This window comes from Phaethon aethereus (assembly GCF_964289735.1).
Source record: "Phaethon aethereus genome assembly, chromosome: 3".
Taxonomy (NCBI): Eukaryota; Metazoa; Chordata; class Aves; order Phaethontiformes; family Phaethontidae; genus Phaethon; species Phaethon aethereus.
In genome coordinates, this window is record NC_138576.1 from 59,523,496 (window position 1) to 59,548,081 (window position 24,586).

Here is a 24,586-nt window from a genome sequence, read left to right on the forward strand (position 1 = left end):
TTTTTGTAAGTAAATTAGGAGAAGCTGTGGACTCCCTCAACGGTAGAGAGGCCTTACAGAGAGCTTACAGACTAGAGAGCTGGGTAATCACCAACCATATGAAAATTAGTAAGAGCAAGTGCTAGATTCTCCATCTGGGGTGGGGTAATCCTGGTTATAGATACAAACTGGGGGATAAGAGGCTGGAGAGCAGTCCTGCAGAAAGAGATCTGGGGGTTTGGGTTGATGGCAAGTTGAATATGAGTCAACAGTGTGCCCTGGCAGACAAAAGGGCCAATCATATCTTGGGGTATGTCAAGCACAACAAGCTAGCCAGTTGAGGGTGGTGATTGTCCCACTCTACACTGCACTGGTGTGGCCTCACCTCAAGTGCTGTGTGCAGTTTTGGGCGCCTCAGTATAAGCTTTCAGTATAAGAAGGACATCAAACTATTAGAGTGTGTCCAGAGGAGGGTGACCAAGATGGTGAAAGGTCTCAAGGGCAAGACTTATGAGGCATGTCTAAGGTCATTTGGTTTGTTCAGCTTGGAGAAGAGAAGGCTGAGGGGTGACCTCATCAGAGTCTATAAATCCCTCAAGGGCCTGCTGATCTGCTCTTTCTGGTGACTAGAGAAAGGACATGTAGAAATGGTATGAAGCTGTGCCAGGGGAAGTTCATACTGGACATTAGGAAAAGGTACTTCACTGAGAGGTTGGTCAGTCACTGGAACAGCCTCCCCAGGGGAGTGGCCTGTCAGAGTACAAGGAGGATCTGGATGACGCTCTTAGTCATATGGTTTAATTTTAGGTAGTCCTGTGAGGAGCAGAAAGTTGGATTTGATGATCCTTATGGGTCCCTTCCAACTCGAGATAGTCTGTTTCTATGATTCTATGATACACAAGGATAGAGAAAGTATCACTGTAATCACCATTTAAGAAGCAAAGTAATTACAGCTGCATTTTGTCAACGGCTTGATGTTGATGCGTTAATTGTACTCAAAGCATGTCTGGCAGATAGGAATTGTCAAGCAAGTTTCTGGATCCTAATGAATTTTTTGTAGGAACTGGGCACTAGGCCAATAGTTTTCGTTCTTTCAAAAACAAGGATGCAGGGACCAAGAAATTCTGTGCTTGCATGGGAAAGTGCTTCATGAATGTAAAAACCTTAGGCTTTATTGAACCTCTTTGACACACTATTTGGTATGTTAAAATCTAAAATAATGTCTTGGATCTGACCTTATATTTTTAACAGTAGTTTTCACTGTTGATTAGGAAGGACTCTCTCTGCCTGTTAATCTTTGTGATTTATCTCATGGATTTTAGATTAGAGTCTATCAATGTGGTCTATAAAGCACATTCATCTTTGTGGCACAGCTAAATCTTGCCTAGCAATACGAAAAGCTTCTCAGTAATTTGAAGACTGAGCTAGTAAAGTTCAAGTGCTATTTACATGTAGCTAATGTTTAGGTGCTACATAGAAATTGAACTGAATCAACCCTTCTTTTGTCGCTATGTTGATTACTGTGAGGTGGACTTTACACTGAGTGTAAAGTGAATGAAAGTTTACTGGTGAGGTGGACTTTACACTGAGTCCAAGTAACTTTTTTCACAATGCAAAGCTGATTGAGAATCTCTCTTTGTAATTCCTAATTGTAAACAAATCTTGTCAACACATAAACTCAAGGTAAGGTAATGGAATTACCAAATGTAGCCAAAGATAAAAAAAGATTAGTTTAGAGCTTGGGATAGATGTCCTCCTGCAGAAGACACAGTAGGAACCCGAAGATTCTCCCCATAAGGTTCTTTGTTTCAAAAGATAAAAGTTACCCTTTGGGCATTTCAATAGAATGCCTGCAATTCATAATTTAGATTACAATTTCACTATGCTAATAGGTTATCTGTAAGCTTATAATTAACATAAACACTGATGTATTGTTCTCATTTGTGGTGTGTATTTGCAGATTATGAGTTTCAAAACTTACTGCAATCTACAAGAGAAGTTTTCCAGTGACATTTAATCAGCTTCATACCAGACCATAAAGCTTGTATTTTAACTAGCTACTACACTATGTGTGATATTTCCCCCTTATATGGCTTTTCTATGTAGAAACAATCAGGAAGATTAATCCAAGTTAAATTTAAAAATGGATTAATTAGGCTATACAAAAAATGTTGTCTGGGCATTCATTCAGAGTTAAAGCAGCCTCAGTGAAATTTTCATTGATTCAATTTCAAAATAGGTTAAACTGAATTAAATCAAGGTCACCTTAGCTCTTAATAAGTGACCACTCATGCATTTAACACTGTTTAACTGAGCTCTTTAAACTTACACTTCTTGTTAATGCACAGTATGCCTCTGGTTAGACAAGCCTGCCGAAATTTAGTCTCCCAAGTATTTCTTTAAAAGTCGACTTCAGAATAATGAAATGACTAACACCAAGTTGTTGGAAAGCCTACATATGCAGCATTGTTCCTCAAAATTCTAACAAACACGAAATGTTGAAACATTCCTGTACATCCACACAACAGAGGTTGTTCTACATGGTCTCTCTTGCAGGCTGCCTTAGTACACAGCTCATCCTGCTCTCTATGCTGAGTACTTGTACTGTAGAGTGATGAGCACCTTGGAAAATCTTACTGAAGGAAAATATCCTGCATAGACACAGGTCTTGTAAATGATTAAGCACCGATCTTATACAAAAAATGCTGAAAGTCTCAGAGTGACAGTTTCTGCTATTATTTTCCGGCCAATGGTACACTTTTTTATGTCCAGAAAATATAACATTAATATTAATGATTTGAGTTCTGGTGAGAGAAAAATGGTGACTCTCTGATATAAATTATTTCAAGAATGCTATTACTGTTTTCATTATTACTTTCACAGACACAGCTTTTACACATGTTAATCGCCCCTTCCTTGATCTATATTTCTATTTTGACAAAAGACATCATATCTTTTCTCCTCAACATTTTTTTTCAACTTGTTTGATCTAGTTGCATTCAAATGGTCAGCTTCAGTAGGAGTTTATGCAGCTGAAGTTCTAGAAGAAAATGCTAACAGAATACCAAACCATCATACATCTGAGATAGACAGACTTTCTGGGCACAGGACCATCCTCGAGACTCCACCTGCAGTACTGCATCCAGCACTATCTATAGATGAGAGCTGCCTGTCCTGCAGTGAATCAGTTCTTGCATTCTCTTTTGACTATTGTGCATTATTTTTAAAGTAGTTCAATGTTTTTATTTTATAGAACAGGACTAATATGTTTGTCCTTAATGAAATTGACAAAAAATGCAACTTCAGAATAATGAAAACAATTGTATTTTCCTCTAAAGTCTTCAAATGCTTCAGAACCAAGGAGGAGAAAAAAAAAGTTGTCTCATTCTCTTTCAAAATAACGATCTATGCAAAAAACCCTACACATTGCACTGCTGACAGGATTATGCCCCCTCAACATTGAGGAAACATCCTTGATGGTCTCTCAAATGGCTTTCATGTCAACACTCACATTAAATAGAGCTTCCTGCTTTTGCAGATTTGGAAATTGTCTTTGCATTGGAAAATATGTTACATGAAGTCAGTGCAAAGCAATAAAACAACCTTAAGGTAATAAACCAATTGCCATGTGCTAATACAAACATGTAATGAATTCATCCACTAGAGTTGCTGAGGTTTTCATGTGGTGATCACTACGTGATGTTGAATATATTTTGCTGATAATATGATGAAATGATTCCTCTTTATGCTAGAAAACATCTGAGAAACTGTATCAGTCTCTGTCAGAATAGAAGTAGAGGATAAATCTAGCCAAGAAATTATTTTTTTTCATAAAAACTCTAACATAGTGTGTTCATATGAACAGTATTCCAACTTTGCTTAATGATAACTTTAGTTTTCCCAGAGGTACAGCTTCCTGGACTAGACAATATGTGTAGAAGTTCTGATGTCCAAGAAATATTTAAATCTCTAATAATATATGAGAGTAGATACATGAATTAAGCCTATTTATGACAGATGTATTTACATGGAAATTAGCATGACTAGTTCAATTTCTATTGACCTTGAAAATAATCCACACATTTCTCTAATTTAATAAAGACATTTATGTAGGATTAGTACCACTCTCATTATTTCCCACTTTTCATGGTCTTTCATCACAACCTCTCTTAATTTCTGCCACATCTTCACATCTCTGGGCTTAAATAACAGCACAATGAAAGCATCAACCTCTTCAACTAGCTGTATGACAAATGCAAGACACATTGTTTCCTGAGTTCTCAGCCATGAAGACAGTTACAAGGTAGTTGCAATAAAAATAATCGACTTTTGATTAATTTAGATTTTCATACTCTGTTGTAAGCCTTGAAACAAACTAGGGCTTACATAAAAGTATACAGTTATTCATATAAAGTATATGGAAGATATAACTTCCATAAGATATCAGTCCTTATCACAGGGTTGAATTTGAGGTACACTCCTCAAAATTTGCTCTAAGAATTGAAAAACCTGATTCTGTCTGCTTGAAAATACATTTGTTATCAGATAGAAAAAACCTCCAAGAGTTCCAAGAAATTACTTTTTTTTTTTTTTTTTTTGGTGTTGGCAAGTTTCAGTCTGGGTGGAAGTGTCAATTTTGACATTTAGGACTGGAGAAAGAAAGGGAAAGAATTTTAAGTAATTGCTTGCATCTCTACAGGGCAGTGAAATTTGGTGTCTACTGCACATTTCACCACTGTTTATGAAAGGTACCGTACTGTTCAAAATTCTGTTTAAATCTAGAGCATTCTAAAATTGAAGATATATACAGCTTTTTAAGTTGCTTATTTGTCTTTATCTGATTGTTTTTTAATACCAGGGAGAGATTGAAGGACCCTGATCAAAATCTAAGAACATGTGAATCTAGTCTATTCAGCTTTTGAAAACTGAAAAAAGATGTATTATTTATATTTTTAGATTAGATCAGGATGTGTAAATCCTTTTTTACTTCCATTTATCAGCAAAAAGTATTAGTATTCAGTGCACTAGGGAAAATGTACTGGCTTCATCTGCAAATAACACAGGAAAAAGAAATCAAATTCTAACTCAAGTGTACATGACCTAGGATTTGGTCTAAACTTTTAAATCCTCAATTTGAGCAAATACCAAAGAAAAACATTCATAAAGAGAAATCACTTCGATGTTCTTCTGGAAACCTTTTATCCATTGTGTAAAAACTAAGTTATTCTTTTTAGTGGACAAAGAATAGATTGAAACTACTTACATAGTAAGTTCTGTTTGCAAAGCCAGTTACGAAGAACGGTTTGCACAGAGCTGCTTATGATCTGGGAAATACCCAGTCAAGAATAATTGCACAGTGATAATGTACAATTAAATTAACCAATCATAATAATGACTGTAAATTAAAGAAACAATAAGACAGTTTTTGAATGATTTAAACTTTGCAGCTATGTTGTGTGCAGGAGAATGTCCACTGGCAGACAAGTTTTAATACATTCCTGAATTACACTGAGTTTGGAATTTTGCTCCATAAGAAAATTCTTTTCTCTCCTGTAAAAATCTTTGGTTGAACATACTGGTTATTTATTATGATTAGTACTACTTGATTTATATGAATTCTATATGAATAAAATGACAATAATTTCTTATGAGCATAGATTCTACCTTCTATATCAGTTAACAACAGAATCATTAAGAGGAATTAAAGTCTCTATCTGACTCTCAAACTCTGTATTCCTGATTAAAAAAAACATAAAAAAAAGCTAAGCCACTCATATGTAAATGTAGTTGCCCTTATACAACAGTCTTGTGAACTATGTGTGCAAATATTTTCATACAAATACAGATGTTAACATTTGGATGCTTGATCTTAGCATTTCAATTACATTTTATCTTCCTTGATGTCAGATTGCTCTATATTTGTTTTATACTTAGCTACCATTTTTATTATTGTTCAAATATTTTAAGTTTATACACATGGATAAGCAGATAGTTCTTATCTACACATCTACACAGCTACACTATATTACACATTTTATATCAGGTATATAGGACTCTAAAACATTCTACATGTAGTAAAAGAGGTAAAAAATACAGTATACAACAAAACAGCCTGGGTGATTAGAGGTGAAATTCTTTCCTGAGTAGTTCAAGACAACAAAGTTGCACTAGGAGGATCCATATTAATATTTAGTTCATATTTTCTGTGTAAACCAGTTACACCTCACAGGTGAGATTAACGAGTTTGATCCTTGTCTGTCATGAATCAGTGCAGTTCCACTGAAGTCACAGGAATTAATTTATGCTATTGAAGTATCTGGAACATATTTTTATTGTAAACTAGGAAAAACATGGAGCTAACTGATAAAACAATGCAAGGAGATTTCTGAAGATGCCCTACCTTTACTCACCCTTTTTGCATGGGGTTGGGGCGGAGGGCACATGGTGATGGGAGGCAATATTTATTAATGTGAGAGAAAATAAATTGAACATGCTTCTCCTTAGGTGGTTTTGTTATGGAACAGGTTTTGTGTGAGGACCATATGTTTGTTTTAAATAATGCACTGCCAAATTAATCACAGGGCACTTGGTTTATGAAGTAATTAGCTGAATATATGCTTAAAAGTTTAGGAAGGTGGTAAAGCAATACCATTTGAGCAAATTATTCTCCTCAGAAACAATATTTATGGATTTGATTTACCTGGCTTTCCTTATATCATGCCCCCTAGACTTGATTGAGGGATGTGAAAAGATTGCAAGTGTGATCTCCTTTACAAAAAAAACAAAAACAAAAAAGCAAAACCAAAAAACCCCAAATTACAGCCAAACCCAAAACCCCAAAAAACAAAAAGGACAATTTTGGAAGGAAAAAGGAAGCTATTTTACAATAATGGGAACTCATGTACCTGATGTCAGGTTGTGATGCCGTGGAGCTTCTTTTACTGGTGGGACTCCTAAAGAACAAACCAGATGATAAATTACTCTTCAGTTTCAGACCAAATTATTTAAATTTCAATAAGAAACATGGTAGTTTCCTGGAATCAGCTCATAGATAGCAATCTGTATAAAACAGACGATTTTTCTAAACATGACTTTCCTAGTAAATTATTTAAACTTAGAAATTTTATGCCTCGTAAAAACATAGAAGAAAACTGCTTCTAGATACTAGTTTAGCAAACTTGCACCAGTACAACTAACTAACTGTTATCCTTTGAGGTTCCAGGACTTCAATATATACAATGTTTATATGCAAGTCACTGTCTTCAACCAATGTAGAGGAGACATTTATGTCTTAGACCACTATCTTAATAAATCAGTGTAACTACTAATTGTCTTCAGAAATATGGCAGAAACCATTTCTCTGTCTTCATATTACTGTAGGGAAGCAATCAGGGCAGTGCTGTGTCCAAGAGGTTAGTCAGGATATAGGTGACCATGAAGTCTATCTTACGCGTAAAAAGCGCTTCTTGTTATCAATTATTCTACAATATGAAGCTAGTGATCTAAAGCATCACACAAGCTATGGAGATGAACTTTGCACTGCCTCACTAGGGAGCATAACAGCGGACTGAGAGGGGACTGCTCGTCCTACCAGTCTGTGGGTACAGTGCCGGAGGACTCTGCAGACAGCCTAATGCTCCACCAGCCAGGGAAGGTCACAGGCAGGGCACCGCCGTGGCCAGACCGGGTGTGCTGACGTAATCCTTGATACTCACATGCAAAGGAGCCATCAGGCATTCAGTTACTGGGGATTTATGCACAATTTCATAATTTTGGCTTGCTTGCACATGTTTAGAAAGATTAACAAAGCTCCTCTTTCCAATCCCGTGAAAAAACTGTTTGCATTTTCATTGCTGCTTGCAGAGACTTTCATTCCTTTATTACCTTTGTTTTTTTCATCTTTCAGATGTTTCTTCTCAATTTTTTTTGCTAGCAAGGAAAAAGGAACCCAGTTCAAGGTTAGTAAATTGACTGAATTATGAATAGAACATTACCTACAGTTTTCAAATAAAATTCTTTGAAAATCAACACAGATCTTTTAGGGGCTGTTTCGAAATGGCAATACATGCAAAATGCTAATCTCATACTATTTTTATTGTGAACTTCTACGTATATATGCACACACAGAGTAAATGCTTACCTTCTTTTTCCTTAGCTGTCTTTGTTTTTTTCATGGCTAGAAAGATTTGCAAGGAAACAACATTAAGTGACAGGTATCAGAAATATGGGGCTCTTGCCATAAGTACATTGCACAAAGCTGATTGCCCTCATAATTTCCCTGGAATAATAACTGTGGTAAATGTGTCTCATGGCGTGTATACAGTGTATCATCTACTATCACAATGCTGGGCTTTCTGAACTGTCATTGGAAATTGTTTGAATATTACTGGTCGCAGAGTGGTTTGGAAACTCCTGATAAAGACTTTAGGCACTAGAATTCTGTAACTCCCTAACTACTGCCAGAATTCCCTAATTATTGGTGGCCAAAATGCCTCAGGGAAGGAGCCCTCTGCCTATTGCCTGCTTTTTGCCCTCTTCCCCAGAGCACTCTCAATCATCTGAAACAAATAAACAAAAACAACCAGGATATGGAGCTAGATGGAGCTTTAGAACCACCAGATATGACCATTCTGAAGTCCTGCAGCAGTAGATTCTGATTTATTTTGTTTAGCTTATTTTTCTCTAATTGTACGCTTCAAACATGTGCTTTTTCCTTTTCGGCATCCTTTCTCCCTCTTTTCGGCATCCTTTTCCACAGCCTGCAAACACAAGACATTTGGTCTGTGACTCCATTCCATAAGGCAGACTGAAATTAAGTAAGGTGTATTGCTTCAGGCGTCTAAGCCCATTTCAGTATTCCCTCTTGACTGCAGCAGAGAACTGGTAGGCTGCCTTCGAATTGTTCATTTTCACTTCATATCGTCTAACCAGTTGTAATAACACTTTGTTCAAAGTCTTCTGGTGCATGTGTTATCTGATTAACACCAGCTCGCTCGGTGCTGATCACCTGTGTCTAGCTCACCAAAGCACGCTGCAGAAGATGAACAGTGAAAATAACATAAGCAGCCGATCAGAACAGCCTTTGGTAGAGAACTGCATAGGTGCAATGCTGTCAGTTTACATTAGCATTGTTCATTGTTGATGAACAATATATATTAATCAACACTGGTATGTTAATTAATTCCTTCCATAAGACATAGCAGAGAAATGTAATATTTACCTGCTGTTGGGATTTCACCTGTTGGCTCTCCAGAAAAGTAATCAGAAATGAGGGGGGAAGGAAAAGAATATGAGCTTCAGTACCATGTTTTTTTCAAGGCAAGTAACTATTTAAAAAGATCTTCTCTTTCATCTGCAACTTTTCTGCAGGATATCAATGTGCAAAGAGATGTGCCTTAACAATGGGCGTGTGCACAGGATTTCACACTGAAAGCCAGGAGTCTCACTCTTTGAAGTACTATAATAAAGCATGCAATGGTTCCTGCAAATGCAAACACTGTGCCAATCAAAGCTTTTCAGCAAGCAAATATTTAAATAGAGCTATTTTTAAATGTGCATTCAAGGTTATAGCTGACAATGCTATTTTCCCAAAAATGTTTTAAGTTTAATTGTTACCTACTTTATCATCCACACATCCCAACCTAAGACTGACGCTGACCTTGAATAGCTGGCATTCCCCCCCGTATAACTGTTTCTCCTGCATTATCAGTTTGCCTTGTCTTTTAAGAGTAAAAGCTCTTGAGGGCTGGAAAAATTTTGGCTACATCTTTGCACAGCACCTAGCACAAGAGAAGCATATATTCCTGTGCTATTCTGATACCCATAATAACAAATGAAAGTTGATAAATTCAATAGGATAGAAATTTCCTGATGTAAACCATCATTACTCTCTTTAAATCAAAGGAATGAATTAAGCTGTTCTTTGGAATCCAAGAATTTCTTGCTCATCACTACTTCATTACTCCCAGTTTTATTTTAGAACACAATTTTAAGGAAAAAGAATAGCCTCACTAGCCAAGCAAAACATTTATTCCTTGAACCTAAAGCTGAATAAAAAAGGAATATGCTCACAAAACATTTCAGGGTCTCCTTTGATTGAATTATCTTTGTATTTTTCTTCATCCTGAGTTTTGGCTTCAAATGAACATGAAATTCTACAGCTCACACCAAGGTGAGAATGTTTCAGTCTCTGCTTTTTCAACAGGAATACTGAGCAATTAAGCATGATTTTTACCAACACATCCCAGGAAACTTTCATTCAGGTCTTTGTTCATAAGGAGGCTCATAAATGTCAGTGCTCAATACTCAGGCACCACAAGCATTCATCAGAGGCCAGTTTTGCTGCTATTAAATGCTAACATGCTTAAGTCCTTTAATGTTTACTTTGTGCTTATGATCATGCTCATAGTTGCTGAAAACTGATACATTACTGCATCATGACCCATGGATTAATACATCTTCACATTTTCAGAAGAAACCAAAAAAGAGATTTGTCTGAGGCACTAGGTATAGGAAAGAAGCTCATGCTCTCACTCTTTAACTGAGGCGTTGTCTGATAGAGGGATCGGGACTGTCCCAGTTATATGCATATATCCTAATTTAGGATTAATCATTGATTCCCTTAGACAGAGAGGTACTGGAAGACTGTTGATCTGAGGGGTAGTTAGTTTGACCCTCTGGTGTATGTAACGTAACGGCCATTTTCTCCTCTCAGTGCATCAACAAACTTCCACTTACTCTGAGGGCTTTGGGAAACACTTATCCCTATCATGGAACATTCATTATAGAACTAAATGGGAGCAGAGTCTGGACAATGCTCAGGTTTGTCTTAAAATATCAGCCTACATGTTCCTCCTCTTGCTTGGAAAATGAGGTTTGGTATTACTTCTTGCATGAATAAGATATGCCACCAGTTTTTTCCTCTGTTGAAGGTAACGTCTCACAATTTGAGAGTCTTTAGTCAGTATGCAGGGAGTAAGTTCTGAGTTTCATTACAAGTTCAAATTTGATATAGGATCAATTTCTGTCAAAAACCCTCCTGCATGCTAAAACAGAAATAGTGAATAATAAGATAGTTTATTAATTGCTTTTATAATTGCATGGTAATTCACTTAGCAGGTTACCATAAAAATGTATTTGTTGTTAATTTGGGAACTTTTCAAACTCAACTTTGTATATCTGTTTATAACCTGTCATTCACTTAATTATACAATCTCTCTGCTGATTTAAACCCCCTTTACTTTTACAGTAAGGCTGCATAGGGTACAATGTGTGAATAAATTTGGCCCAGGATAAATATATGGATTTATTATACATTCCTACTAGACCTGAACTCCAAAATAAATGAGTATTTTATGTCCATGGCTACATCTCATACTGAAATACATGATAGCTATGTTCATGTAATGGCAAGTATACTGTACACCTGGATGAGAAACACACGAAGAAAAGCTGTATAGAGCTCTAGATATAAAGGCGGCAGTGATCCAACTAAGTGCTCCTCTTTGAGTGAAAAAAAAAAATTTAAAATAGATAGCTCTGGTGCTTAAGATCTTGAACTAGATCTATTCAAGGATGGGTAGCTCAAAATAGGCAGTGTAAACAAAATTACTTTTGTATATGATGATAGGTTATTGTTTTTTCTTTTTTTTTTTTTCCCTTTTCTTTTTCTAAGGGCATTGTTAACCTTTATAATCATTTCAAGCACCAGGGTATAAGCTCAAGAATGTGCTACAAACAACCCTCTGCAAAGGTCAAGGGAAAATATCTTGGCTGTTCCTTATATTCACAATATGCCAGGGTAATATAGCTCTTGATAAGAAAGCATTGTAGACAGTGACTTTAGGTTAAAATGATCCTTACCGCAGAAAGCATGAGGAATTAGTCATGTAAATCTCAATGGTTCTCTAATAGTAGAGAGTGCTATCAGTGAGACTCAGATAAATCAGTACAGAAAACATAAAGTTGTAAGAAATCAGGAAAGGAAGGCAAGAGACCACCATGGCTGAGTGGAGACCTGCTGGGCAAACTAAAGGGCAAGAAAGAAATGCACAGGCAGTGGAAGCAAGGACAGGTATCCTGGGAGGAGGACAGGGATGTTGCTTGATGGTGTAGAAATGGGGCCAGGAAGGCCAAGGTGCAACTGGAGCTGAACTTGGCAAGGGATGCAAAGAATAATAAGAAGGTCTTCTACAGGTATGTCAGCCAGAAAAAGAAGGTCAAAGAAAGCGTAGCCCCCTTGATGAGCAAGACTGGCAGGCTGATAACAACAGATGAGGAGAAGGCTGGGGTACTCAGTGACTTCTTTGCCTCAGTCTTCAGTGGCAGTATCTCTTCCTACACCTTTTGAGGGCATGGACTGCAAGATGGGGACTGGAGGAGCAAAGTTCCTCCCACTGTAAGAGAAGATCAGGTTCAAGACCATCTGAGGAACCTGAACATGCACAACTCTATGGGACCTGATGAGATACAGCCCAGAGTTCTGAGGGAACTGGCTGATGTAGTTGCCAAGCCACTCTCCATGACATTCTAAAAGTCCTGGCAGACAGATGAAGTCCCCAGTGACTGGAAAAAGGGAAACATTGTGCCCATTTTTAAAAAAGGGTAGCAAGAAGGACCCTGGGAACTAGTGACCTGTCAGCCTCACCTCTGTGCCCAGAAAGATCATGGAACACATCCTCCTAGAAGCTCTGCTAAGGCACATGGAGGACAGGAAGGTAAATCAAGACAGCCAGCATGGCTTCGCCAAGGGCAAATCCTGCCTGACCAATCTAGTGGCCTTCTACGATGGAGTGACCACATCAGTGGACAAGGGAAGAGCTACTGATGTCATCTATCTGGACTTCTGTAAGGCCTTTGACATGGTCCGCCACAACATCCTTCTCTCTACATTGGAGAGATATGGATTTGATGGGTGGACTGTTGGGTTGATGAGGAATTGGTGGGATCGTTGCATATAGATGGTAGTAGTCAATGGCTCAATGTCCAAATGGAGATCAGTGACAAATGGTGTCCCTCAGTCGCCTGTATTGGAACAAATACTGTTTATTATCTTCATCGATGACATAGTGGGATCAAGCACACCCTCAGAAAGTTTGCAGACAACACCAAGCTGAGTGGTGTGGTTGAAACACCTGAGCACCAGGATGCCATCCAGAGGGACCTGGACAAGGTCGAGGAGTGGACCCCTCTGAACCTCATGAGGTTCAACAAGGCCAAGTGCAGGGCCCTGCACCTGGGTCAGGGCAACCCCCAGTATCACTATAGGCTGGGAGGTAAAGCGATTGAGAGTAGCCCTGCCGAGAAGGACTTGGGGGTCCTGGTAGATGAAAAGCTGGACATGAGCCGGCAATGTGTGCTCACAGCCCAGAAGGCCAACCGTGTCCTGGGCTACATCAAAAGAAATGTGGCCAGCAGGTTGAGGGAGGTGATTCTGCCCCTCAGTTCCGCTCTGGTGAGACCTCACCTGGAGTCCTGCATCCAGCTCTGGAGTCCTGAGCGCAGGAAAGACATGGATCTGTCGGAGCAGGTCCAGAGGAGGGTCACAAAAATGATCAGGAACACCTCTCCTCTGAGGACAGGCTGAGAGAGTTGGGGTTGTTCAGTCTAGAGAAGAGAAGGCTGTGGGGAGACATTATTGCAGCCTTCCAGTATTTCAAGGGGGCCTATAAGAAAGTTGAGGACAGCCTTTTTAGCAGGGCCTCTAGTGATAGGACAAGGGGTAATGGTTTTAAACTAAAAGAGAGAAGATTTACACTAGATAGAAGGAAGAAATTTTTCACACTGAGAGTGGTGAAACACTGGCACAGGTTGCCTAGAGAGGTGGTAGATGCCCCATCCCAGGAAACATTCAAGGTCATCTTGGTTGGGGCTCTGAGACACCTGATCTAGCTGAAGCTGTCCCTGCTTATTGCAGGGGGGTTGGACTAGATGGCCTTTAAACGTCCCTTTCAACCCAAAGGTTCTATGATTCTATAAAATGCCACTGAACAGATCCGGTGAATACAAACAGTGAACAAATCTGAATAATGGATCAAATAGAGGAAAATTTACTTAAAATACTGGCAAAAATGAAAATAATCCCACCAATAGCTTCAGAGGAAGTAATGATTTTACAGAATCAGAATAACAGAATCATTAAGGTTGGAAAAGACCTTTAAGATCATCAAGTACAACCATCAACCCGGCAGCACCATGCCCACTAAGCCATATCCTGAAGTGCCATGTCTACATGTTTTTTTAACACTTCCAGTGTTGGTGACTCCACCACCTCCCTGGGCAGCCTGGTCCAATGCTTGACCACTCTCTCAGTGAAGAAATTTTTCCTAATATCCAGTCTAAACCTCCCCTGGTGCAACTTGAGGCCATTTCCTCTCGTCCTATCGCTGATTCCTTGGGAGAAGAGACCAACACCCACATCGCCACAACCCCCTTTCAGGCAGCTGTAGAGAGCGATAAGGTCTCCCCTCAGCCTTCTCTTCTCCAGACAAAACAACCACAGTTCCCTCAGCCGCTCCTCATAAGACTTGTGCTCCAGACTCCTCACCACATTCATTGTCCTGCTCTGGACATGCTCCAGCACCTCAGCATCCTTCTTGTAGTGAGGGGCCCAAAACTGAACACAGGATTCAAGCTGCGACCTCACCAGTGCCGAGTACAGGGGCACAATCACTTCCCTACTCCTGCTGGCCACACTAGTTCTGATACAGGCCAGGACGCTGTTGGCCTTCTTGGCCACCTGGGCACTGCTGGCTCATGTTCAGCCGGCTGTCAACCAGCACCCCCAGGTCCTTTTCTGCCGGGCAGTTCTCCAGCCACTCCTCCCCAAGCCTGTAGCATTGCATGGGGTTGTTGTGACCCAAGTGCAGGACCCTGCACTTGGCCTTATTAAACCTCCTACAGTTGGCCTCTGCCCATCCAGCCAGCCTGTCCAGATCCCTCTGTAGAGCCCTCCTACCCTCCAGCAGATCGACACTCCCACCCAACTTGGTGTTGTCTGCAAACTTACTGAGGGAGCACTCGATCCCCTCATCCAGATCATCAATAAAGACATCGAACAAGACCGGCCCCAGAACCAAGCCCTGGGGAACAGCGCTTGTGACCGGCCACCAGCTGGATTTAACGCCATTCACCACAACTCTCTGGGCTTGGCCGTCCAGCCAGTTCTTCACCCAGGCAAGAGTAAACCTGTCTAAGCCACGAGCCACCAGTTTCTCCAGGAGAATGCTGTGGGAGACGCTGTCAAAGGCTTTACTAAAGTCCAGGTAGACAACGTCCACAGTCTTTCCCTCATCTGCTAAGCGGGTCACCTGGTCATAGAAGGAGATCAGGTTGGTCAAGCAGAACCTGCCTTTCACGAACCCGTGCTGGCTGGGCCTGACCCCTTGGTTGTCCTGCACATGCCCTGTGAGCGCTGTCAAGATGAACCTCTCCATAATCTCCCCTGGTACCAAAGTCAGGCTGACACCCCTCATTTTGCAATGATAACTTGAAAAATGAAGAATGCATTTCCGGATTGCAGAAGATCCTTTGGTATTGGCACATTTCAAATGCTTCCTGTTCCCCCTTTCCCTTTGGAGCTGGCATTCAGAATAGCACTGTGTCTGTGGCAGGTGTTTAAGCGTGGGTATTCATCTTGTATAACTTCAAGCACCTAAGATAGGAGACTAATTACACAACTTTAATGGAAACAGTTTGCCTTGTCTTGCCTTGTTGTCAGCTTCTGACCTGGAGCAGGAAGAAGTCTGTGTCTCATGGGGCTTGGCCTTGGTTTTGGATACTCTTTGTAGATTACTTTGCATCAGAATAACACATGATTTGGTCTTGATGTGCACAGAACAGAAAATGAAAACACAGATCCTGTGTTAAAGAAGCTATAACTAATTTGACTATGAAGGTCCATTCTTCAACATTTTCACAATTCAAAGCATGCAGTGTAAACACTGTCCTTCGGATTGTTGTCTGACCATGATTTGCAGTATGTAATGTGCAATGACTTGCCACAATAAGCATAGATCCCAGTCTTTATCTGTTCAGAAGTCTTACTGACCTCAACAAGGACTTTATCCAACGACTTCAGTGGAAGTCTTTGTTATACAAGAACTTACCCTTGAATCCTCCTTAAAACACATCTAAAATGGAAATATTCCTTTATCTTCTTTAATTTAACTTTGTCTTTTATTAAAGTAGGAAAAAAAATCATATTGAAAAAAGGCAAAGAATGTGCTTAGTGAATTAATGAAATAATTCTCTTCCAAATGGTGAAAGAAGTAATGAAAATGTTCTCTAATTCAGTTATGCTACATGTTATTTTGTTATTTTTAATAAACAATGTATTTGCATAAAGATACATCATGTGTCTACACTCATCTAAAAACACCAGCGTATCAGTTATGCTAGTAACAGAATTTACTTTACTTTTGTAAAAAGTAAAAATTGCAAACACAGTTTAAATATTGCAGCTTCACAATACTAAATTTTAAATATACTAAATTTTGGTGTGTCCAGCTGTTACTAAGCAGACAGAGTACAAGAGTGTCTGCAGTATAAGCCAGAAAATAGCATTATCTAACATGACAAAGTTGCAAAAATGCAAATTGAGACAACATGCATCTGAAAAGAAGGTTTATATTCCATAGGAAATAAGGCATGACACGTACTTGCAGTGTTTTTCAGTTTGGCTGGGAAGTAAAAAGAGGAAAGGAAAATGGTCAGAACAGCCAGGTGCAGCATAATACTATAATCGTGGAGAATAGCTCTATTTGTTCTCTATATTTACTGCATAGAAAACATAATTTTCACCAACCTCACAGTAATTGATAACAATCTAATAATGGATAATAATAGTAGGGATGTTCTCATCTACGCATGATTATTGCTGTGTTAAAGTTAAGGATGGATAATACTAACAATAAGAATTTTAATTCTTTACTTATTTGCTTTTACGAGAAGCATGGAGAAGACTTTTTTAAACCCATAGTGACTGCTTCACAGTGAAACCGAACAGTGCTGTTTCCTCTATCCACAGTAATTTTGCTGCATCTTGTACAAGTGAGGCTGCATAGGAGCTATGATATGCAGAGACATTTCTCATAGATCACAGAATCACAGAATCACTAAGGTTGGAAAGGACCTTCAAAATCATCAAGTCCAACCATTAATCCAGCACCATCATGTCCCCTAAGCCATGTCCTGAAGCACCACATCCACATGTTTTTTTAACACTTCCAGAGATGGTGACCCCACCACCTCCCTGGGCACCCTGGTCCAATGCTTGACCACCCTCTCAGTGAAGAAATTTTTCCTAATATCCAGTCTAAACCTCCCTTGGTGTAACTTGAGGCCATTTCCTCTCGTCCTATCTCTAGTTACTTGGGAGAAGAGACCAACACGCTCATTGCCACAACCCCCCTTACAGGTCTCCCCTCAGCCTCCTCTTCTCCAGACTAAACAACCACAGTTCCCTCAGCTGCTCCTCATCAGACTTGTGCTCCAGACCCCTCACCAGCTTCGTTGCCCTTCTCTGGACACGCTCCAGCACCTCAACATCCTTCTTGTAGTGAGGGGCCCAACACTGAACACAGGATTCAAGCTGCGACCTCACCAGTGCCGAGTACAGGGGCACGATCACTTCCCTACTCCTGCTGGCCACACTAGTTCTGATACAGGCCAGGACGCTGTTGACCTTCTTAGCCACCTGGGCACACTGCCGGCTCATGTTCAGCCATCTGTCAACCAGCACCCCCATGTCCCTTTCCGCTGGGTAACTCTCCAGCCACTCCTTCCCAAGCCTGTAGCATTGCATGGGGTTGTTGTGACCCAAGTGCAGGACCCTGCACTTGGCCTTATTAAACCTCATACAGTTGGCCTCTGCCCATCGATCCAGCCTGTCCAGATCCCTCTGCAGAGCCCTCCTACCCTCCAGCAGATCGACACTCCCACCCAACTTGGTGTCGTCTGCAAACTTGTGGAGGGAGCACTCGATCCCCTCATCCAAGTAATGTATAAGGATATAGAGCAAGACCGGCCCCAGAACCGAGCCCTGGGGAACACCGCTTGTGACCAGCTGCCAGCCGGATTTAACGCCATTCACCACAACTCTCTGGGCTCGGCCATCCAGCCAGTTCCTCACCCAGGCAAGAGTAAACCTGTCCAAGCCACGAGCCACCAGTTTCTCCAGGAGAATGCTGTGGGAGACGCTGTCAAAGGCTTTACTAAAGTCCAGGTAGACAGCACCCACAGTCTTTCCCTCATCTGCTAAGCGGGTCACCTGGTCATAGAAGGAGATCAGGTTGGTCAAGCAGGACCTGCCTTTCACGAACCCGTGCTGGCTGGGCCTGACTCCTTGATTGTCCTGCAGATGCCCTGTGAGCACTCTCAAGACGAACCGCTCCATGATCTTCCCCGGTACGGAGGTCAGGCTGACAGTCCTGTGGTTCCCAGGAACCTCCCTCTGGCCTTTCTTGTAGATGGGCGTCACATTGGCAAGCCTCCAGTGGTCTGGGACCTCCCCTGTTAACCAGGACTGCCAATAAATGATGGAGAGTGGCTTGGCAAGCTCCTCTGCCAGGTCTCTCAGTACTCTTGGGTGGATCCCTTCAGGCCCCATAGACTTGTGGGTGTCCAGGTGGCTTAACAGGTCCCTAACTGCTTCCTCCTGGATTATGGGGGTGTTATTGTGCTCTCCATCCCCATCAGTGATGGATATCCAGATGATGGATAGTGCCAGATCATTATCTGAATAGTATATTATATAATATCTGCTATGGATGAAAACTAAACTATTGCTGTCCTGAGAAGTTGAATCATACAGGAAGACTGTGAAGTCCAAGTAAATGGCAGATACCCACAAATAATTAGCAAAATGAAGATATTTAAAGCAAGCACTTTCAGAAAATGGTTCAAATTCTTCCCTGGCATAACTTCTTTGACATCAGTGGAATTACAGAAACAGAAGTTGGACCTTTGACAGAGCGTTATATATATATTCAGAAAACTGCAACCAGCATTGCAAATACATACTGTGCTACCTTAACTATGGTATGACATGTCAAGACCATTCTATACAGCAAAATAGGTCACAGGGCCATGATTTTGACATTTGTCATATGGAATTGCATTTTGCAATTTCTTTAAATAACAGCTTCAAAAGTAATGAATGTATAAAATGCAGGAGTTCTTACCTGGTTTTGTGGGTGGAACATCCTTTTCATATCTGACTCCTTCATGCTCTAGATAAATGAAACAGCATAATAAAATTGCCAGAATGTTTCTAAGTTACATTTTGTATGTCTTTTTTTTTTTTTGAACTAAGAAGGATTGCATGTACATTTTTCATGAATAAACATGCATTTTCTCTTGCTTCATGCAGTTATTTTGGAAAAAAGACACATGACTTGTTAGTAACAGATTATACACTGTGGGATCTGCCACAAAATAGCCAAGTTCAGTATGTTCAGTAGTACTGCACTCATATAGCTACTATATAGCTACTAGCTCCACACATATAGATACTATTAATGTTATTACGAGTTAAGCATGTATGTTAAGGAAGAAGTCAGTTAATGGAGCCCTCCTGAATTTCTGAAATATAACTTGTACCTACTCACCATTTTTGTTATTTTTGTTATATACAGTTGGTTTACCAGTTTGTTTTTTCTTATATTTTGTTCTATGAAAGAGAGTACAGAGCAAACTCGGCAAACCATTCACTCGACCTTTATGTTGTTGATTCAGCCATACTTGAGCTGAATTCACAGTCCTGAACACATCCTATTCCATATGAATAAATTATATCTAACTGTGGAAAGTTAGAGAACTAGCACTACTTGGTAGGCAATGCACTTTAAAAAATTTTTTTTTCCCCTGCTCTGCTTTCTATTTCATAATTATTAGTGGAAAAAATGAGAATTTATGTTGGAAATGGAAAAGATGAAGTTTTAAAAGCAAGGTCTAGCACTACATAACTTATACAAAAGCCACACCTGCTTAAAAGGCATTGAAAAAATCCCACACCACAGATCTCATAGCATAGCAGCAGCTATGCCAAATGCGTGCAAATAGGGGCCGCAATACATTTTAGAGCTGAGGAATCAATGCAAGCTATGTGGGCCTTGTTTCCAGCTGATGTCTCCCACAGCTAAAAGACTGTGCATCAGTTTCTTTTTGAGCAAGAAGGACACAAAGGTGGGTTGTAAAGTGGAAAACGTTGAAAATGTGAGTAGCATCTGAAAAAGCCTTTCTGCTACTTAGATGAATAATTGAACTTCTAGCAGTCGTGATTTCAGGTGAAGATATATGATGGGTAATGCTGAGATGAAGACATGATAGGGAATTTCAAATGGGAAACAATTTTATGAGGTCTAAATTAAAACTTATGTCAGTGAATAGTGACATTTTTCCCATATCTGGCCTTTTTTTCAATGTGGCAGTATTTGGGGACTTCACTGAATATTTCTTTTTTACTTTTACAGTTGCATGCTGATGGTATGAAAGATACAGAAGGTTAACAAGCAGGCTGTGTGGTAAGTTAATGTACAGACTCATTCTTCAGTTCTTTTTGATCAAGAAAAATTCTAGATGGAGTTATACTAAAATAATATACCATTAGGAAGAAAATATGTTGTCTGTCTTTTCCTCTTGTTAATTCAGCAGGAGTATTTATTCAAGCCAACTAACTGTTAACAGCAATTTTTAAAAAGCTTGTCACTCCTGTATTAATTTTTTTTGTTAGGACTTGTGATATGGGAAGCATAGAATGAGTTGACTCCTCTAATAGAAGCAACTGGTTATGTCAAACGGACTTTTAAATAGCAACAAGAAGACAGCATGTTAAGTGAAAGTAATGGAAGGCGTGGTGATAAAAACACTATAATTTTAAGCAAAACTGGAAATTGCTTAGGGAGAGTTTCCATATGTTAAAGTCAAAAAAGCCACACATATCCAGATATTTTACAGGAATTTTTCTGATCAATGTAGGTACCACGTACTTGCTGGCTTTGCCTGGACTACAGAAGACAAAAGAAGGTAAATTGTAATATTTAGATATAAAGAGAAAAGAGATTCTATTTTTTTTTCTTTTTAACGTTCAAATATTTTTATGGCAGTCAGTTCTCACTTGTTCTTAGCATCCCCCACTCATGTTAAGATGCACAGCATTCCGGCCTCTAAAATGCAGGTAGGCTCTAACATGTTTAGACCTTTGCAACTCCCACTAGCTATCAGCTCCTGCTGAAATAAAGCAGTATCCTGACATTTAGCACAGAAACATATTTATGTATTGCAGGACCTTTCTCCCTGTGTAACAGTGTAAATCAGAAGTAGCTCCGGACCAGTCAGCAGATGATTGGAAATTTTGGGTGGCATTAAGCTGATATGTAACATTGAGAACACATTGGTCTACACTTTTAGCCAGGAGAGCACTAGTCATCTCCAGAAGCTAATTCATATCATCATAAAATGTTTTTAAAGAAAGATGTGAAGACTTACCCACTGTTTGAAGCTGCTTGTTTCAAGCTCAACAGGTATTAATCTGAAAACTTACAAGTTATTTCTGTAGTGGTTTATGTTAAGTTGGCCAACCTGAAATACTACATTTTCAGTTTGGTTCCAACAAACAGGAAAAAGACTTGAGAAGAACATGACTTGAACAAATCTTGCAAAAAGTAGTCAAGTCACGATATTTCTCTCAGTTTTGTTTCCAATCACTGCTAAATCACAGTTCGAGCCTTCTGATTTTGCCCACAAACTAGGAGTGAAACTTAGCTGACCCTAAAAACAAAATTGTGAATTTAGGTCTGAAAATCCTGTAAATTCAAAGACGTAATTTCTTCCTTCTCTAGACTTGTTTGCCTAGCAGAAATTGTTAACTCATTAAATGTGCAAGTTAGAAATGTATTGAAGTATTTTGCAATAATTTCTCCAATTCTATTAGCAGAAACAAAATTTATATGGTTTTGAACAAGCTACAGCAGTTTATGATCAGAAAAAAACATTAAAAGAGTATTTTTATTGGATAAACAGAGCGCTGTAAAACATCACTTCATACTAAAATAATAGATTATCATAGGAGTTCTTGTAGAAAGCAATATAAACCCACAAGTTATATGAATGTTCACAGTTAGAGACAGAACCATACTATTGTGCACAACATCTATTCTGTACAACATATATGCTGCTACTTCAGAGAAGAAAAGACATATATGAAATAAGAATAGAAATGAGGTAGTAATCAGCACCATTCAGCTTAAAAAAAAAAAGCATTTTATTTTATTAACATATTCTTCATCATCACCATCATCACCATTACCATCATATCAAATGAAAATTGATTGTTGGCATCATTGTCCAAGATTTGGCAATTTTTCATTGGATCAAAACTACCCCCAGTAGAAATCAAGAGATTGATATCCAGAAAAATCCTTCAAAACAACTTTGTGTTGAGTGTCAATGATGATAAGTATGTTCTAATACCTTGAGTGACCCTTCAGGGCTTCTGTAACTGTTAATATTGCTTGAATTTTTTAAGGTCAGCATTATTATTACAAAACCTACAAGATCTAAATCATAGAAAAGACCCAAAGATTTAGTGATTAATTCCAAAAACATTTTCGCCCTGAGAAAGCTGGTTTAAGACCCATCCAAGTTCCTAATCCAGCTGGTGATTCATCCTGCATCACTCCCTACTTGGGTACTGGTATCTGTGCTATAAATTCAGTCACTTGAAAGATCTGAGGTTGAAAAAAACTAATAGCAATGCCTTATAAGTGTATTTGGAATAATTTCAGAGATCTGACTTACAGCTACACCCCATTTCATTAGCCCAGCTCTGGGAAAGAGGATGGAACAAGCAGCCAAGAGCTGAAATGTCTTGACCTGGTTTTGTCATTGGAAAGACTGTTCTTAGAATGGTATCTGCAACTGCCACTCTGCTGGATTTGTCTCAAGAAAGTCTTATCAATCACATATTTCAAAGTACTGTATAAAAGTGATTGCAGTGCAAATGTACTACATTAGATGAGTACTGAATAGTGTTTAACACCCCCTTCCCTCCCCTCCATAAATCAAGAGAGAATGACTTGTTCCTACCTGACTTCTCAGCGGGAGTTGTCTTTTGTTGTTTAATTTTCTCCTCTGTATTGTGAAAGCAGCATTAAAATTAGAAATTCACACTGTGTTAGCATAGGTGCATATAACTAGAAAAATATTTCTATATGTGATATTATACATATGGTTCACAATGACAAAATAAGTGCATGTCTTTAGCATCATTATCCCATTGTAACACTGTAAAACAGCACATATGCATTATGACTTCTGACTGCATGGTGAGATCATACTCCATGGCAAAAATAAATTACTGGGCCTAATGTCTCAGCCACCAGAAAACAGCCCCATACCTGGTAGTGTCTTCCAGGCAGGCACTCGAGTGCAAACTGTATTCTAATAATACAACTGCTATAACTTGTGAACATCAACTTCCTAACTAAGTTAACAGTTTGGTATTATACAATGCTGAGAACTTCTGCTTACATGGATGCATCCATGTGTGTCTACGCTCTGAAGATGAGAAAGGTATGGAGACTCCCAAGCACATGCTAACTTGCAGAGGGACATCCACATGGGATGGTGCCAGTCTGAATGCCAGTTCATACCACCTCCTACTGGACAAGCTTACCTAGACCCAGCTGGATGTATGTCAGAAAACCTTAGAAGCCCTGAGCTTCTGCCAGTCTCATGAGAAAAGCTGCCCAAGTTCATGTGCTCTTGAGCTGCCTGTGGCTTTGCTGAGCACAGTTCTCAGATGATGTGGACTCAGGTTGACATCAGCCACCAGACCTGATCTGCCTCTTTTGCAAGTAGGCTGGTGGATGAAGCTTCAGGCAGAGGCACAGATGGGAATTGGGATATTTGCTTTCAGATCTCTACTCTGTCCAGTTTGGTTGACTTGAACTTCACCCTTCCTGATTCTTTCATATATCTACTCTCATTTTCTCTCTTTTCCCGTACCTGAATTCAAACCTGCTTCCTAACCCTTACCTTTCAACTTTCACATATGTCACTGTTTTCCTTTTTAAATACATTTAAGACACATTCAGAATGTATTTCCCCCTCCTCTCACTGATGGAAGCAGTTTACAGCCACATGCCTCTGGCCCCTTCCTTTTCCCCAAGACATCTGCAAGGCATCAGACTGAAGCTGACAATGGCTGGGTGGAGGTCAGGTCTGACAGGGGTGTCTTGTCCCCTAAAGCCATTCAAATCATCTGAGTACCAGTTGGCTAGAAACCCTCCCGGGTAGCCTGTCTGTGCATGCACAAAGTGGCTTGACTCCTCGATATCAGCCATGTTTCCAGCCTGGCAGTCAAACTTGTTCTTAAATGAGATGATGGAGGGAGGTACGGGGAAGGGGAGGCTAGAACCACCTGTGAATTATCAGATCCCTGGTTTACCCATCAGTGTACCTATGTACCCTCTAACAGTCAAACTCAAGAACTGCTGCTCTTTTGTGGGGGCTATTTCTTTGTAACCCAAATGTCCAAGCTTCGATGTTAAATCCTAATCTGCACTCTGACTAAATATGTGGATAATACAGTGTTTAGAAGAGCAAA

At 39.7% G+C, this 24,586-nt stretch overlaps 1 protein-coding gene across 1 annotated transcript in view; it reads right to left on the reverse strand.

Annotated features, from left to right (window-relative positions):
* TRDN (triadin) overlaps positions 1-24,586 on the reverse strand; it is a gene marked incomplete at both ends in the record, with an annotated part of 211,439 nt that overhangs the window by 12,378 nt on the left and 174,475 nt on the right. Inside the window, 8 exon segments of the mRNA XM_081998530.1 lie at positions 6,885-6,932; positions 7,864-7,908; positions 8,120-8,155; positions 9,200-9,226; positions 16,638-16,658; positions 19,161-19,208; positions 20,967-20,984; positions 23,065-23,109. Of these exon segments, the coding sequence (XP_081854656.1) occupies positions 6,885-6,932; positions 7,864-7,908; positions 8,120-8,155; positions 9,200-9,226; positions 16,638-16,658; positions 19,161-19,208; positions 20,967-20,984; positions 23,065-23,109 (288 nt within the window).